General features: G+C 43.1%; 1 protein-coding gene across 2 annotated transcripts in view; it reads right to left on the reverse strand.

Moving 5' to 3' along the window:
* Window positions 1-2,962: 2,962 nt before the first annotated feature.
* LOC112226676 (2-phosphoxylose phosphatase 1) overlaps window positions 2,963-18,007 on the reverse strand; it is a 49,847-nt gene continuing 34,802 nt past the window's right edge. For both annotated transcript variants that reach the window (XM_042296337.1, XM_042296338.1), the window contains 3 exons: window positions 11,221-11,347; window positions 5,105-5,244; window positions 2,963-5,002 (listed from right to left, as the gene is read on the reverse strand). In XM_042296337.1, the coding sequence (XP_042152271.1) occupies window positions 3,957-5,002; window positions 5,105-5,244; window positions 11,221-11,347 (1,313 nt within the window). In that variant the 3' untranslated portion in view covers window positions 2,963-3,956. The remainder of the gene's footprint in view (window positions 5,003-5,104; window positions 5,245-11,220; window positions 11,348-18,007) is intronic.

Raw genomic sequence — 18,007 nt, forward strand, 5'->3', positions numbered from 1 at the left:
TCTTCCAGCATCAAATATTTTAGCATTATTATACAATAGATGCGAAATGGTATTCTGAGATATCACTACACAGTTCATACAGGGAATGTTAGCTGCTGTAGCTACTGTTTAACGTCAGCTGGCTAACTAACAGCAAGCTTTAACTAGCAATACAGACAGATTGTCATAGCTAAAGTTAACCAATATGTTAGCTAGCTAACATTAGGCTATGACTAGCAATGTGAAATGGCATTCTGAGAAAACTACACTAACGTTACACACACTTCTTACACAAGTTAATGTTAGCGAGCAAGCCAGCCACCTAACCTCGGCTGACGTTAGCTAGCTAACTGGGGTCTTTTGTTAAGACATGTCACGCTAACGTTAGCTAGCTACAATATGAAATATAATCCCAATCTATAGAGTAACGTTACTATCAATACAAACCGATGGCAAGCTATCATATAAAGCTGAAGCCATCGAACTCCAGCTGACTAGCTAACAGCAAGCTTTAGAAACGTATATCTGATTCTGTAGCTAGATTCTTACCTGTATACATGGATGAAAGCTTCACGGCAGACTGCTACCCATTTTATAAAATAGCCTGTGTTGTTTCTGTTTAGTTTGCACAGATTGTTTGGCCGGTTGTGTTCCACTGATTTCAAAACGTGTTATTTTCAGAGTGAGAGAGTCAGCATTGCATGGCACGATCGTCCAGATAGTAGTCCATCACAACTTTTTCTCACTGACCTTTTGTCGATAGTGTCACGTCAGTATGAATGAGTCGGGAGACAGACGCAGGAATGTGTAATAGTTTTTTTATTGCACCCAAATTACAACGTGCGGTGTAAAAACATGGGGACGAAGACCAAACTAACACGTAACAAAAACAGGGTAGAAACCCAAAACAAAAGAGCAAGGAGTACCTCGAATAAATAACACATGTGCACAATGATTAACACATGGGATGAGACCCGTAATCATCTGCGCAATCCATAATGGCACAAAAGCCAAAACACACAGCACAGGTACTCACACGCACCAACAGACATTGTAACAACAGCCCAATGGAAACCAAAGGGCACACTTATACAAGTACTAATCAGTGGGAATAGGGGACAGGTGTGCGTAATGAAAGTTGCATGAAAGTTCCGGAGGGATCCGTGACAGATCCTGATAAATTCAGGGCAGAAATGTTATTGAGAGCAGTAGCATCATATTCACAGCTCTCCATGGCTAAAGTTATATCTTTAAAAAAAACTGCATTACGAGCAGCTCATTTTATAGACACAAGATGCAACACTGCAGACCAATCCAAACTCATCTCTTGGCATGTCCAGCCCACTCATTATCTCAGCCAATCATGGCTAGTGGGAAGGTCGCTGGCTTTCTCTGTGGCTAAACCAACTAGGCTCGTAATTTAACAATTTTATTCTTATTTACAAATGACATACAAGTTTGAAATTAAGGCATATGAAAGTTCACATGGTCGAGAAGGAATTTCTGCCAAAAATGCATTTTGATTAAAAAAAATGTTTCATGTTCAAAAGGCTCTCCTGTAAAGTCATGACTTGCGACATATGCCTAGTTTCCTGAATTGGGTCACAAATAACAAGTCAAGGCACAGATCATCTCTTACTGACTCTCACCTCTCAGCAATCCTGCACATAGCGATGTCAGAAACTATACCTGACTTCACTGCTCTAGTCAAAGCCCATCAGAGACTTCACTCCTCACACTGATTGAGTAGTTTAAATGTAATGTTGAGCTCTCCCTCGTTCTTGTGTTTTTGTGCATACCCGTTAACAAGAGTTCTGTCCGTGGTGCTGAATGCACAGTGCACTTTTCCCTCCGTGTAGTTCATTGCATGTTAAATAATGAAAATACTTATCTGAAAGTTGAGAACCCATAAATATCAATATTCAAAATCAATGTTGATTTCTCTGTACAGTGCCTATATAAAGTCTACAGCCCCTTGAACTTTTTTTAAACATTATTCTGTCTTAAAATTAAATCTATAAGGGATTACATTTTTTTACATACAGATCTACACAACCTACACATTTTCAAAGTAAAATAAAGTTGTAGAAAAATCATAATTGTATAAGTCTCCACCCCTCTGTGTTATTACTTGGTAGAAGCACATTTGGCAGCCAGCTGTGAATAATTTTTATTAAGATTCTACCAACTTTGGACAACTCTTAGGGCAACATATTGTTTTTGTCAAATTGCTCAAGCTCATTCAATTTGGTTGGGAATCATTGATGGACAGCAATATTCAAACCTTGTTTGATTTTCAAGAAAATTTAAGTCAGGACTGAGACTAGACCGATATGGTCCTAGGAATATGTGCTGGAATTTGTCCTGCAGGAATTGATATATCCTGCAGAAATATCAAAATCCTGCAGGATTCGGTTCTGCAGGATTCATGCTGGGATTTACTTGGTCCTTCAGGAATTGCCATATCCTGCAGGAATATCAAAATTATTCAGGTTTTGGTCCTGCAGGATTCCTGCAGGAATTGTCATGGTCCTACTGGAATTGCCACAGGAATTGTTCTGCAGGATTCATGCTGGGATTTAGTTGGTCTTACAGGAATATCAACATCCTGCAGGTTTTGACCCTGCAGGATTCCTGAAGGAATTGTTATGTTTGTGCAGGATTTCTGCAGGACTAGTCATCATGGACATTTTCTGCAGGATTTTGCCAAGCCTACAGGATTCCTGCAGGAAACCTGCACAATTCCTTCACAAAAGGTTGAATTCCTGAAGGACTTTTTTGTTATACGCCCATCCATCCCGACCAAGCACCTTTTGTTTTAGCCTAAGTAACCTTCTATCTTATGTATCCATTTCAAACATACCATATCATACTAATTTGATTGTCCTGGATTTATGTTTCCTATATTATGTCTAGTCTGAGACTTGGGGAATTCAGAACAGTAATAAGTTAGCTCATACGTTTTCACACAATACAGAGACCGTTGTGAGGAAACAAGTTTTATTACTTCTTTGCAGACTGTGTAATGTGCTTTACAGTAAAAATTGTAATTATTCAAAATTATGAACATCATTAATAAAAATAGAAAAATGGTTTCCTTCATGTAGTGGAAAAATGTACAATTTACTGATGACATATCAACCATCTTACAGCAGCAGTGAAATCCAAGTACCATAAAAACTAGCCTTTACTAAGGTGTGGAATATTTTCATTATTGAGTAAACATTGAGTGTAAATTGTTGGGATGACTTAATTCTTAACATTGAAATCAGCCTGAAAGTACAGTATGTGGCTGAGCTCTTTTTTTAGCAGTAAACTCAAATGAATTAGTTATACAGAAAAAACAACCCTCCAGCACCATTTTAATCAAAATGTAAGAACAATATCGAGACAAATTATAATTGGCAGTTTCAACATTTATATGAACTAATCCAGCATTCGTGTTTCCAGTTTCAATGTTCCTCTTTTCTATGCAGGAATTTGGGAAAAGCGGAATCTCAACATTCCCAGTTGGAATGCAGGAATGTGCGAATAAAGTGTTTGAGTACTTAACTTTCACCCCACAAACATTTCAAAAACTTAAAAATGGTAGAAAGGTCAACGTTCAAATGTGTATATTTGCAGGTTAAGTATCCGGGTGTGATTGTCAACACCACAAGGCTGTCAGTTTAGAAGTCCAACTTCATTGACAAATACATCTGATCAAGAAGGCATGAAGAGTGTGTATATAGTGTTTGTGTATAGGAATTTGTTGGTGAAAATATGTATTTTTGCAGTGTGTTTGTGTGTGCCTGACATGTATGATCAGTATCTATGCTTTCTAGGAATGTTTTTTGACTTTAGAAAAATGTCAAAGTTTTAAGACATTAAAATAGTTCAATAGACCATCAAAGTGGGAAAAGAGCTATTAACAAATTCCAAAATCAGCTAAATGACTCACTTCCTCTCCTCCTTTTCTCTCTCCATCCCTCTGTCAGTCAGCCTGTCCGTCGGTAGCAGGCGTCGTGGTAGGACGTGGCGTTGAGGACACCGAACATGTCTTTCCTGACGAAAGACAGGAAGTTACCCAGGGGGCATAGCGGTTGTGTGGCATGGCGGTCATGTGAGCTACAGAAGGTGGTATGGAATGTTACGTCCTCTCCGTTGTACAGAACCCTCACAAACATGTTACCACCTTTTGACCTCTCCCCTTTCACCCCAGAAGCCTTATTCTGACTCTGTCGTTGCCCCTTACGTGGTCTCTGCGTTGTGTGCGGACTCTTCCACAACTCAAACACAACCCTTGCTGCAAACCTCGGGAACAATGCCTCCTCCAAGCCCAGGGCGCTTAGTAACGGCGCCACGGTGACGTCGTGAGCCGAGGACAGGGTGAACACCTCCTCTCCAGCGCGGGGTTTTCGGCCCGGAGCGTAGGCCTTGGCGACGCGCTCCAACCTGTTGGCGGTGCGGTTGAGGTAGGGGTGCATGGCGAGCACGGCGTAGCGGCGATACAGTCCCACCCTCCTCCTGTCCACCTCGTCCTCTAACTGCTGCCTCCGGATCACAGCGAACTGGGCCAGAGTCAGACAGCCCCCACTGCCGAGAGCACTCCCTGCTGACACACAGGGGAAGGACAGGCCGTGGCACAGGTGGCACAGCAGAGAGTCTATAGGGTTGGCAGCTCTGAGCTGGCGCGGGGGCAGACCTAGCGTACGGGCCATGTCTGCGTAGGTCCTCTCCAGTTCAGTGTCTGCCGCTCTGAGGCGGTACTGTCTCCTCTGCTCCTCCTCCAGATAGGGGTTCCTAGCAGGACAGTCGCAGGCTGAACCACAGAACAACGTGCTCCACTGGTGGTGGACTGTCAGAAGGCTCCAGTCAAAGTCTGGCAGGAACCCATACAGAAGAGCCATACCGCTCTGGAGGGTGCGGCTCCTGCTCGTAGTCTCCACCCACACTTGCTTGGTCGACCAATCGGGCGGGAGGAGTTTGTGGCGCTTGTAGGCTTGGCGAAGGAGCTGGCCATTGCGTAAATGCTGCACTACACCTAAAGAGGGAAAGACAGAGATTGGTTGCACATTTCAGATATAAAACCAGCCTGTTCGGGTGGTTCTTTACATATCTTTAATGTGATTGATTGGTTGGTTACCTGTCTGAGTGAGCTCGCCCATCTCACAAGCGCTGTGGTTAGGGAGACGGGGCAACGAGCTGAGAGTCCCCTCCCAGCGGCCATGCCCCCCCTGGGCCATGTGACCAATGAAAGATTTTAGCTGGGGGTGGGAGGGCTTCCTGGAAGGGGGAGAGAGATGAAAGAGAGGGGAGGGGAGGGGGGGGTGTTAAGTGACATGATTAATATGTGACATGTAGAAGGAAAGAACCCTTTGTATGGGGTGAAAACTAGAGTTAAAGTTGTATGCAGTCTTGCACTGTTATGTCTCTACCACCAGGGAGCTGTCTAACACAACACTGACTGAGCCTAGTTCGATGTGCGGTAGATAGAGTATGAGGGCTATATAAACACAATCAGCAGGGACATGGCTACAGAGACAAGAGCATCATCTTTACCTCACAGTGAGGTCAGTGTACAGTCAGGGCAGGGGATGATCAGTCAAAGATCTAAACGATTAGAGATGATAGAGGATTACAGTTTAATACATCAAATCTGGGAGCTGCAGCTCAATCGCACCATAGTTTTACAGATTAAAGATTATTTATGGGGTGGCAGGTTCAACGGTACACATGAGTACGCACACACACACATACATGAGCATGCACACATACACACAGGGACACTGGTTTCCATAGCAATCCAGTTCTGAGACATCATCCAAAACCACATCACATCCTATCATTAGTCTCAGATTCGACAAGGTTTGTCATGATTGGTTGAAACATTGACCCTAAATCTATGCCTTCCACCACAGAATAGTATTACATCATGAAATCCCGTTTGCCAAGCAGCCCATCCCTAACATTCAGCAGGCAGCTCCAGTCTCTAACTAACGTTTGCCAGGCAGCTCCAGTCTCTAACTAACGTTTGCCAGGCAGCTCCAGTCTGTAACTAATGTTTGCCAGGCAGCTCCAGTCTGTAACTAATGTTTGCCAGGCAGCTCCAGTCTCTAACTAACGTTTGCCAGGCAGCTCCAGTCTGTAACTAATGTTTGCCAGGCAGCTCCAGTCTCTAACTAACGTTTCCCAGTCAGCTCCAGTCTCTAAATAACGTTTGCCAGGCAGCTCCAGTCTCTAACTAACGTTTGCCAGGCAGCTCCAGTCTCTAAATAACGTTTGCCAGGCTGCTCCAGTCTCTAAGTAACGTTTGCCAGGCAACTCCAGTCTCTAACTAACGTTTGCCAGGCAGCTCCAGTCTCTAACTAACGTTTTCCAGCCAGCTCCAGTCTCTAACTAACGTTTGCCAGGCAGCTCCAGTCTCTAAATAAAGTTTGCCAGGCAGCTCCAGTCTCTAACTAACGTTTGCCAGGCAGCTCCAGTCTCTAACTAACGTTTTCCAGTCAGCTCCAGTCTCTAAATAACGTTTGCCAGGCAGCTCCAGTCTCTAACTAACGTTTGCCAGGCAGCTCCAGTCTCTAAATAAAGTTTGCCAGGCAGCTCCAGTCTCTAACTAACATTTGCCAGGCAGCTCCAGTCTCTAACTAACGTTTTCCAGTCAGCTCCAGTCTCTAAATAATGTTTGCCAGGCAGCTCCAGTCTCTAACTAACATTTGCCAGGCAGCTCCAGTCTCTAACTAACGTTTGCCAGGCAGCTCCAGTCTCTAACTAACGTTGGCCAGGCAGCTCCAGTCTCTAACTAACGTTTGCCAGGCAGCTCCAGTGTCTAACTAACGTTTTCCAGGCAGCTCCAGTCTCTAAATAACGTTTGCCAGGCAGCTCCAGTCTCTAACTAACGTTTTCCAGTCAGCTCCAGTCTCTAAATAACGTTTGCCAGGCAGCTCCAGTCTCTAACTAACCTTTGCCAGGCAGCTCCAGTCTCTAAATAACGTTTTCCAGTCAGCTCCAGTCTCTAACTAACGTTTTCCAGTCAGCTCCAGTCTCTAAATAACGTTTTCCAGCCAGCTCCAGTCTCTAACTAACCTTTGCCAGGCAGCTCCAGTCTCTAACTAACGTTTGCCAGGCAGCTCCAGTCTCTAACTAACGTTTTCCAGGCAGCTCCAGTCTCTAACTAACGTTTTCCAGGCAGCTCCAGTCTCTAACTAACGTTTTCCAGGCAGCTCCAGTCTCTAACTAACGTTTTCCAGGCAGCTCCAGTCTCTAACTAACGTTTTCCAGGCAGCTCCAGTCTCTAACTAACGTTTTCCAGGCAGCTCCAGTCTCTAACTAACGTTTGCCAGGCAGCTCCAGTCTCTAAATAACGTTTTCCAGGCAGCTCCAGTCTCTAACTAACGTTTTCCAGGCAGCTCCAGTCTCTAACTAACGTTTTCCAGGCAGCTCCAGTCTCTAAATAACGTTTTCCAGGCAGCTCCAGTCTCTAACTAACGTTTTCCAGGCAGCTCCAGTCTCTAACTAACGTTTTCCAGGCAGCTCCAGTCTCTAACTAACGTTTTCCAGGCAGCTCCAGTCTCTAACTAACGTTTGCCAGGCAGCTCCAGTCTCTAACTAACGTTTGCCAGGCAGCTCCAGTCTCTAAATAAATATGCTGGTGTTAGATTTAACATTCTTCTATTCTATTGACTTTTGAGAGAGAGAGAGAGAGAGAGAGAGAGAGATAGAGAGAGAGAGAGAGAGAGAGAGAGAGAGAGAGAGAGAGAGAGAGAGAGAGAGAGAGAGAGATAGAGAGAGAGAGAGAGAGAGAGAGAGAGAGAGAGACAGAGAGAGAGAGAGAGAGAGAGAGAGAGAGAGAGAGAGAGAGAGAGAAAATAGTTTCCAGCTGGAGAGACCGCAGACAGACAGAGACAGTGGGTCGACTTGGCATGCTCGTGCCAGCTATGGGGAATTACATGCAGACACACACTCGAACAGTCCCCTAGGATCCTGCCTATAACCCATATGCTAGCGCAGAATAGATCCCCATAATTACACACTGGTCAAAATAAAAACAGACCCAGATTGTAGACCTTTATAAATAAGACCTTTATAAATGTAAATCTCTCTCTCCCAAGCACACACACATAATCCACACACACCCCAGAGACAAAACAGCCTGCTCAAACACACGTCTGCTGTATCTATTGAGGGCACTCGGAGTGTGGTGTCAGGAAAACAACCTCTCACTCAACGTCAACAAAACAAAGGAGATGATCGTGGACTTCAGGAAACAGCAGAGGAAGCACCCTCTTATCCACATCGAAGGGACAGTAGTGGAGAAGGTGGAAAGTTTTAAGTTACTCGGAGTACACATCACAGACAAACTGAAATGGTCCACCCACACAGACAGTGTGATAAAGAAGGCGAAACAGTGCCTCTTCAACCTCAGGAGGCTGAAGAAATTTGGCTTGTCACCTAAAACCCTGACAAACTTTTACAGCCTGTTGGGCTGTATCGCCGGCTGGTACAGCAACTGCACCACCCTCAAGCGCAAGGCTCTCCAGACAGTGGTGCGGTCTGCACAACGCAATTACCGGGGGCAAACTACCTGCCCTCCAGGACACCTACAGCACCCAATGTTTACAGGAAGGCCAAAAAGATCATCAAGGACAACAACCACCCGAGCCACTGACTGTTCATTGGAACACAGGAGTGATGGTTGCTGATAATGGGCCTCTGTACACCTACAGTATGTAGATATTCTATTAAGAATCTGCCGTTTCCAGCTACAATAGTCAGTCATTTACAACATTAACAATGTCTACACTGTATTTCTGATCTATTTTATTTTAATGGACAAAAAAATAGCTTTTCTTTAAAAAACAAGGATATGTGACCCCAAACTTTTGAACGGTAGTTTATATGTACACATTTGTATTCCTCTCTTTAGATTTGTGTGTATTAGGTAGTTGTTGGGGAATTGTTAGATTACTTGTTAGATATTACTGCACTGTCGGAACTAGAAGCACAAGCATTTCGCTACACTCACATTAACATCTGCTAACCATGTGTATGTGACCAATAACATTTGATTTGATTTATTGTAGCTCCAGCAAAACAAAGATCTTCTCTCAGGAGGTCCATAGTTCAACATCCCCAAGTCTACCTTCATCCCTCACTCTCTCCGTTTCTCTCTCTCTGTCTCACACTCTTGTTTTCTCTCCATGAATCCTTCCCACTCTCTCCGCTTGGCTGTGTCACCTTGCATCTATCCATTTGTCTCTCTCTCCTCCCTCTCTCCCTCGCTCCTTTCAGCTCTAACTTGGAGTGGAATGTCGGTGCTGAGAGCCAGATGGCATTGAATACTGGTCAGAGAGAGAGGTGCACTGGGGGAAAGAGGGAGAGAGACAGAAAGGCAGAGAGAGAGAGCGCGAGTACAGACTCAAACTCAGAATACACGAGCGCTCATGTGGGTTTGAGTCACAGGAGGCTGCTGAGGGGAGGATGGCTGATAATAATGGCTGGAACAGAGTAAATGGAATGGCATCAAACACATGGAAACCTTGTTTGATGTATTTGATACCATTCCACTGATTCCACTCCAGTCATTACAACGAGCCCAAATAAGGTGCCACTAACCTCCTGTGATTTGGGTTATGCCTTCTTGTGACATGCCAAACATTAGTGAAGATGTGTAATTATCTTCTAGCCAAAGTTTGTCTTCATAGCAGACATTCACCAGTCCTCTCAGCTCTGTGAAGGCCAGGCCCAGTGGCCACAGATGACTCAGATTACTGACTCTTCCTCTGCAAGACCCATCAGCTCAGAATGAAATGCCCATGTTGAATTTGCAAATGGCCATACACCAAGATATCCCAAAAAGAGGATTGGGGAGGAATTTATCAGCCATCTGTTTAGAATGAAGTCACCGGGGATCCCTCTGTTGTGCCAATCAAAGTAGATAGAACCCAAGTGCCCTCACACACACAAACAATCTCTCTCACACACACTCTTTTCACACACACTTTTGACTGAGGGAAGCCAGGTCTGAAAGAGCCCTTCCTGCCCTGATCTTTGTTTTTGAGAATGTGCAGCAAGAGCCACAGCAATGACTTCCCTCTCTATAAATAATATGTTATCAGAAACTGCCATCTGCATGATGAGAGGCAGAGCGGAGCAGTGGGATGAGACAGGATGACATATGAATGGGGGGTGAACACAGAATAAAAGACAGTTGTACACAGAGATAGAAAATGATATGGGAAGATGAGAACATGAAAAAGAGAGAGGATATCAAAATGTTTGTCAGAAATAGTCCACACATCATGTGCTAATTCATTTCTCAGTGGGGATTATTTCTGACAGAGACAGTATTGCTTCTTCACAGCAGCATGGAAAATCGTGTTTTTCAAATCAAGTGAGATAAGAGGCAGCAAAACCTTGTCTGTGTGTGTGTGTGTGTGTGTGTGTGTGTGTGTGTGTGTGTGTGTGTGTGTGTGTGTGTGTGTGCATGCATCCATCTGCACCAGAGAGTGGCAGCAGAACAGCAAACACAACACCACAGTGACAGTCTGGAGGGAAAACAAGTGGGAGAAAATGAGAGTGATAAAAGTAAAATGGAGAGACAGAATGACTGTTGGACAGTCAACATTGTCACACTTTGAAATAATGAATGTCTCTGTGTTAGAGCTCAACGTGTAGTAGGATCACTCTGATGCTCCTAGGTGCCATTGAAAGTGAACCTGTGGCCCCAGGCAGGACATGCACGTCCCTGACACTCTTGATAATTACATAGCAAACACAACACATCTCAGCACTACATCTAACACAGTCAGACTGAACATCTTGTAGTTCCACATCACACACTGCATAACCATGGCTAATCACTTTGACTAACAACAACAGCTTGTTTTCTCTTCTCACATTCCCCTCTTCTTCATAGCAATTATTGCTTAAGTTTTCCACTGACATGCTAACCAGAAACTCTTCAAAGGACGGGGGGGGGGGTAATTTCACAAGACAAAGTGGTATCATTTTCTGGCTGCAGTCAAAACTGCATTTGATCTAATCTAATGATCTAATGCTCTAATGATGTAATTATCTAATGATCAAATGATGTAATGGAAACTGTGGAGCTGGAGGGTATAGCTAACATTTACAGTAGCCTCCAGTTCATTCAGGAGGACATCTTTATTTAACAGAAGGCCTTAATGAATGAATAATAGGAGACGAGAGACTATTTGTTGCATCATCATTGGATGTTCAGTCAGTGGGCATAGCTCTCACCTCTTTGGGGACAGGGTGCAGTCGATGGCAGGCCGCTTGGTTTTGGGGATGGCGTAAAGGGGGTAACGGTCGCCATGGCGAATCATCACCTGGACAGAAAGCAGCTTGTAGTCCACAGGGCTGTGTCCTGGGAGGGGAGAGGACCACACATTCATCATCATCATCACCACCATCATCATCACCACCATCACTATCACCACCATCATCATCACCACCATCATCATCAACACCATCAACAACATCACCATCATCATCACCATCATCATAGAAGTAGTAGTGGTTGTAGCTGTCATAGTAAAGCTAGTTAAGGTAGTAATAGTGATGATTTATAATAAAATACATTTTTCCTCTGATACAACATCAGAGGAAGTGGTTTACAGATAACCTTGTATTAGTATGTGATACAAGTAACTCCAATCCTTATTGATATGAAGTGTTGCTGTCATGAGTTTGTGAGAGTGCATGGTTTGAATAAAGATTATAGTACTGTCCTGACTGACTGAGAGACCAACCATTTAAGCAGTCAGATGTTCTTCGAGACCACAGTGGCCTTGAGTCTTCTGGCCTGTGCAGAACACTCAAGGTTTGGTTTGGGTTCAACTATTTAAAAAATAATAATAGTTTTCAATTTCGATAAAACATTTTTACCATGGCTCTCTATCCTCTAACCCTGACCCTTTATCCTCTCTATCCTCTAACCCTGACCCTTTATCCTCTCTATCCTCTAACCCTGACCCTTTATCCTCTCTATCCTCTAACCCTGACCCTTTATCCTCTCTATCCTCTCTATCCTCTAACCCTGACCCTTTATCCTCTCTATCCTCTAACCCTGACCCTTTCTCCTCTCTATCCTCTAACCCTGACCCTTTATCCTCTCTATCCTCTAACCCTGACCCTTTATCCTCTCTATCCTCTCTATCCTCTAACCCTGACCCTTTATCCTCTTTATCCTCTCTATCCTCTAACCCTGACCCTTTATCCTCTCTATCCTCTAACCATGACTCTTTATCCTCTCTATCCTCTGACCCGGACCCTTTATCCTCTCTATCCTCTAACCCTGACCCTTTATTCCTCTCTATCCTCTAACCCTGACCCTTTATCCTCTCTATCCTCTAACCCTGACCCTTTATCCTCTCTATCCTCTAACCCTGACCCTTTATCCTCTCTATCCTCTAACCATGACTCTTTCTCCTCTCTATCCTCTAACCAGGACTCTTTATCCTCTCTATCCTCTAACCATGACTCTTTATCCTCTCTATCTAGTTAACCATGACTCTCTATCCTTTAACCCGGACCCTTTATCCTCTCTATCCTCTAACCATGAACTTTTATCCTCTCTATCCTCTAACCATGACTCTTTATCCTCTCTATCCTCTAAACCGTACCTTTATCCTCTCTATCCTCTAACCATGACTCTTTATCCTCTCTATCCTCTAACCAGGACTCTTTATCCTCTCTATCCTCTAACCATGACTCTTTATCCTCTCTATCTAGTTAACCATGACTCTCTATCCTTTAACCCGGACCCTTTATCCTCTCTATCCTCTAACCATTAACTTTTATCCTCTCTATCCTCTAACCATGACTCTTTATCCTCTCTATCCTCTAAACCGGACCTTTATCATCTCTATCCTCTAAACTGGACCTTTATCCTCTCTATCCTCTAACCATGACTCTTTATCCTCTCTATCCTCTAAACCGGACCTTTATCCTCACTATCCTCTAACCATGACTCTTTATCCTCTCTATCCTCTAACCATGACTCTTTATCCTCTCTATCTAGTTAACCATGACTCTCTATCCTCTAACCCGGACCCTTTATCCTCTCTATCCTCAAACCATGAACTTTTATCCTCTCTATCCTCTAACCATGACTCTTTATCCTCTCTATCCTCTAACCCGGACCCTTTATCCTCTCTATCCTCTAAACCGGACCTTTATCCTCTCTATCCTCTAACCATGACTCTTTATCCTCTCTATCTAGTTAACCATGACTCTTTATCCTCTCTATCCTCTAACCCTGAACTTTTATCCTCTCTATCTAGTTAACCATGACTCTTTATCCTCTCTATCTAGTTAACCATGACTCTTTATCCTCTCTATCCTCTAACCATGACTCTTTATCCTCTCTATCCTCTAACCATGACTCTTTATCCTCTCTATCCTCTAACCATGACTCTTTATCCTCTCTATCCTCTAAACCGGACCTTTATCCTCTCTATCCTCTAAACTGGACCTTTATCCTCTCTATCCTCTAACCATGACTCTTTATCCTCTCTATCCTCTAAACCGGACCTTTATCCTCTCTATCCTCTAACCATGACTCTTTATCCTCTCTATCCTCTAACCATGACTCTTTATCCTCTCTATCTAGTTAACCATGACTCTCTATCCTCTAACCCGGACCCTTTATCCTCGCTATCCTCTAACTATGACTCTTTATCCTCTCTATCCTCTAAACTGGACCTTTATCCTCTCTATCCTCTAACCATGACTCTTTATCCTCTCTATCCTCTAAACCGGACCTTTATCCTCTCTATCCTCTAACCATGACTCTTTATCCTCTCTATCCTCTAACCATGACTCTTTATCCTCTCTATCTAGTTAACCATGACTCTCTATCCTCTAACCCGGACCCTTTATCCTCTCTATCCTCTAACCATGACTCTTTATCCTCTCTATCTAGTTAACCATGACTCTTTATCCTCTCTATCCTCTAACCCTGAACTTTTATCCTCTCTATCTAGTTAACCATGACTCTTTATCCTCTCAATCTAGTTAACCATGACTCTTTATCCTCTCTATCCTCTAACCATGACTCTTTATCCTCTCTATCCTCTAACCCGGACCCTTTATCCTCTCTATCCTCTAACCATGACTCTTTATCCTCTCTATCCTCTAACCATGACTCTTTATCCTCTCTATCCTCTAACCATGACTCTTTATCCTCTTTATCCTCTAACCCTGACCCTTTATCCACTCTATCTTCTAACCATGATCCTCTATCCTCCAACTAACCATGAACCTTTATCCTCTCTATCCTCTAACCCTGACACTTTATCCTCTCTATCCTCTAACCCTGACCCTTTATCCTCTCTATCATCTAACCATGACTCTTTATCCTCTCTATCCTCTAACCCTGACCCTTTATCCTCTCTATCATCTAACCATGACTCTTTATCCTCTCTATCCTCTAACCCTGACCCTTTATCCTCTCTATCCTCTAACCCTGACCCTTTATCCTCTCTATCCTCTAACCATGACCTTTTATCCTCTCTATCCTCTAAACCGGACCTTTATCCTCTCTATCCTCTAAACCGGACCTTTATCCTCTCTATCCTCTAACCATGACCCTTTATCCTCTCTATCCTCTAACCATGAACTTTTATCCTCTCCATCCTAATACCATGACTCTTTATCCTCTCTATCCTCTAACCATGACTCTTTATCCTCTCTATCCTCTAAACCGGACCTTTATCCTCACTATCCTCTAACCATGACTCTTTATCCTCTCTATCCTCTAACCATGACTCTTTATCCTCTCTATCTAGTTAACCATGACTCTCTATCCTCTAACCCGGACCCTTTATCCTCTCTATCCTCAAACCATGAACTTTTCTCCTCTCTATCCTCTAACCATGAATCTTTATCCTCTCTATCCTCTAACCCCTGACCCTTTATCCTCTCTATCCTCTAAACCGGACCTTTATCCTCTCTATCCTCTAACCATGACTCTTTATCCTCTCTATCTAGTTAACCATGACTCTTTATCCTCTCTATCCTCTAACCCTGAACTTTTATCCTCTCTATCTAGTTAACCATGACTCTTTATCCTCTCTATCTAGTTAACCATGACTCTTTATCCTCTCTATCCTCTAACCATGACTCTTTATCCTCTCTATCCTCTAACCATGACTCTTTATCCTCTCTATCCTCTAACCATGACTCTTTATCCTCTCTATCCTCTAAACCATGACCTTTATCCTCTCTATCCTCTAAACTGGACCTTTATCCTCTCTATCCTCTAACCATGACTCTTTATCCTCTCTATCCTCTAATCCGGACCTTTATCCTCTCTATCCTCTAACCATGACTCTTTATCCTCTCTATCCTCTAACCATGACTCTTTATCCTCTCTATCTAGTTAACCATGACTCTCTATCCTCTAACCCGGACCCTTTATCTTATCCTCTAACCATGACTCTTTATCCTCTCTATCCTCTAAACCGGACCTTTATCCTCACTATCCTCTAACCATGACTCTTTATCCTCTCTATCCTCTAAACCGTACCTTTATCCTCACTATCCTCTAACCATGACTCTTTATCCTCTCTATCCTCTAAACCGTACCTTTATCCTCTCTATCCTCTAACCATGAACTTTTATCCTCTCTATCCTCTAACCATGACTCTTTATCCTCTCTATCTAGTTAACCATGACTCTCTATCCTCTAACCCAGACCCTTTATCCTCTCTATCCTCTAACCATGACTCTTTATCCTCTCTATCTAGTTAACCATGACTCTTTATCCTCTCTATCCTCTAACCCTGAACTTTTATCCTCTCTATCTAGTTAACCATGACTCTTTATCCTCTCTATCTAGTTAACCATGACTCTTTATCCTCTCTATCCTCTAACCATGACTCTTTATTCTCTCTATCCTCTAACCCGGACCCTTTATCCTCTCTATCCTCTAACCATGACTCTTTATCCTCTCTATCCTCTAACCATGACTCTTTATCCTCTCTATCCTCTAACCATGACTCTTTATCCTCTTTATCCTCTAACCCTGACCCTTTATCCACTCTATCTTCTAACCATGATCCTCTATCCTCCAACTAACCATGAACCTTTATCCTCTCTATCCTCTAACCCTGACACTTTATCCTCTCTATCCTCTAACCCTGACCCTTTATCCTCTCTATCATCTAACCATGACTCTTTATCCTCTCTATCCTCTAACCCTGACCCTTTATCCTCTCTATCATCTAACCATGACTCTTTATCCTCTCTATCCTCTAACCCTGACCCTTTATCCTCTCTATCCTCTAACCCTGACCCTTTATCCTCTCTATCCTCTAACCATGAACTTTTATCTCTATCCTCTAAACCGGACCTTTATCCTCTAAACCGGACCTTTATCCTCTCTATCCTCTAACCATGAACTTTTATCCTCTCTATCCTCTAACCATGAACTTTTATCCTCTCCATCCTCTAACCATGACTCTTTATCCTCTCTATCCTCTAACCATGACCCTTTATCCTCTCTATCATCTAACCATGACTTTATCCTTTATCCTCTAACCCTGACTCTTTATCCTCTCTATCCTCTAACCCTGACCCTTTATCCTCTCTATCCTCTAACCATGAACTTTTATCCTCTCTATCCTCTAAACCGGACTTTTATCCTCTCCATCCTCTAAACCGGACCTTATCCTCTCTATCCTCTAACCATGAACTTTTATCCTTTATCTCTAACCATGAACTTTTATCTATCCTCTAACCATGACTCTTTATCCTCTCTATCCTCTTACCTTTATCCTCTCTATCCTCTAACCATGAACTTTTATCCTCTCTATCCTCTAACCATGACTCTTTATCCTCTCTATCCTCTAAACCGACCCTTTATCCTCTCTATCATCTAACCAGGACTCTTTATCCTCTCTATCCTCTAACCATGACCCTTTATCCTCTCTATCCTCTAACCCTGACCCTTTATCCTCTCTATCCTCTAACCATGAACTTTTATCCTCTCTATCCTCTAACCATGAACTTTTATCCTCTCTATCCTCTAACCATGACTCTTTATCCTCTCTATCCTCTAAACCGTACCTTTATCCTCTCTATCCTCTAACCATGACTCTTTATCCTCTCTATCCTCTAACCATGAACTTTTATCCTCTCTATCCTCTAACCATGACCCTTTATCCTCGCTATCCTCTAACTATGACTCTTTATCCTCTCTATCCTCTAAACTGGACCTTTATCCTCTCTATCCTCTAACCATGACTCTTTATCCTCTCTATCCTCTAAACCGGACCTTTATCCTCTCTATCCTCTAACCATGACTCTTTATCCTCTCTATCCTCTAACCATGACTCTTTATCCTCTCTATCTAGTTAACCATGACTCTCTATCCTCTAACCCAGACCCTTTATCCTCTCTATCCTCTAACCATGACTCTTTATCCTCTCTATCTAGTTAACCATGACTCTTTATCCTCTCTATCCTCTAACCCTGAACTTTTATCCTCTCTATCTAGTTAACCATGACTCTTTATCCTCTCAATCTAGTTAACCATGACTCTTTATCCTCTCTATCCTCTAACCATGACTCTTTATCCTCTCTATCCTCTAACCCGGACCCTTTATCCTCTCTATCCTCTAACCATGACTCTTTATCCTCTCTATCCTCTAACCATGACTCTTTATCCTCTCTATCCTCTAACCATGACTCTTTATCCTCTTTATCCTCTAACCCTGACCCTTTATCCACTCTATCTTCTAACCATGATCCTCTATCCTCCAACTAACCATGACCCTTTATCCTCTCTATCCTCTAAACCGGACCTTTATCCTCTCTATCCTCTAACCCGGACCCTTTATCCTCTCTATCCTCTAACCATGACTCTTTATCCTCTCTATCCTCTAACCCTGACCCTTTATCCACTCTATCCCCTAACCATAACCCTTTATCCTCTAACCCTGACCCTTTATCCTCTCTATCCTCTAACCATGACCCTTTATCCTCTCTATCCTCTAACCATGACTCTTTATCCTCTCTATCC

Source organism: Oncorhynchus tshawytscha, linkage group LG13, assembly GCF_018296145.1.
Source record: "Oncorhynchus tshawytscha isolate Ot180627B linkage group LG13, Otsh_v2.0, whole genome shotgun sequence".
Classification (NCBI taxonomy): domain Eukaryota; kingdom Metazoa; phylum Chordata; class Actinopteri; order Salmoniformes; family Salmonidae; genus Oncorhynchus; species Oncorhynchus tshawytscha.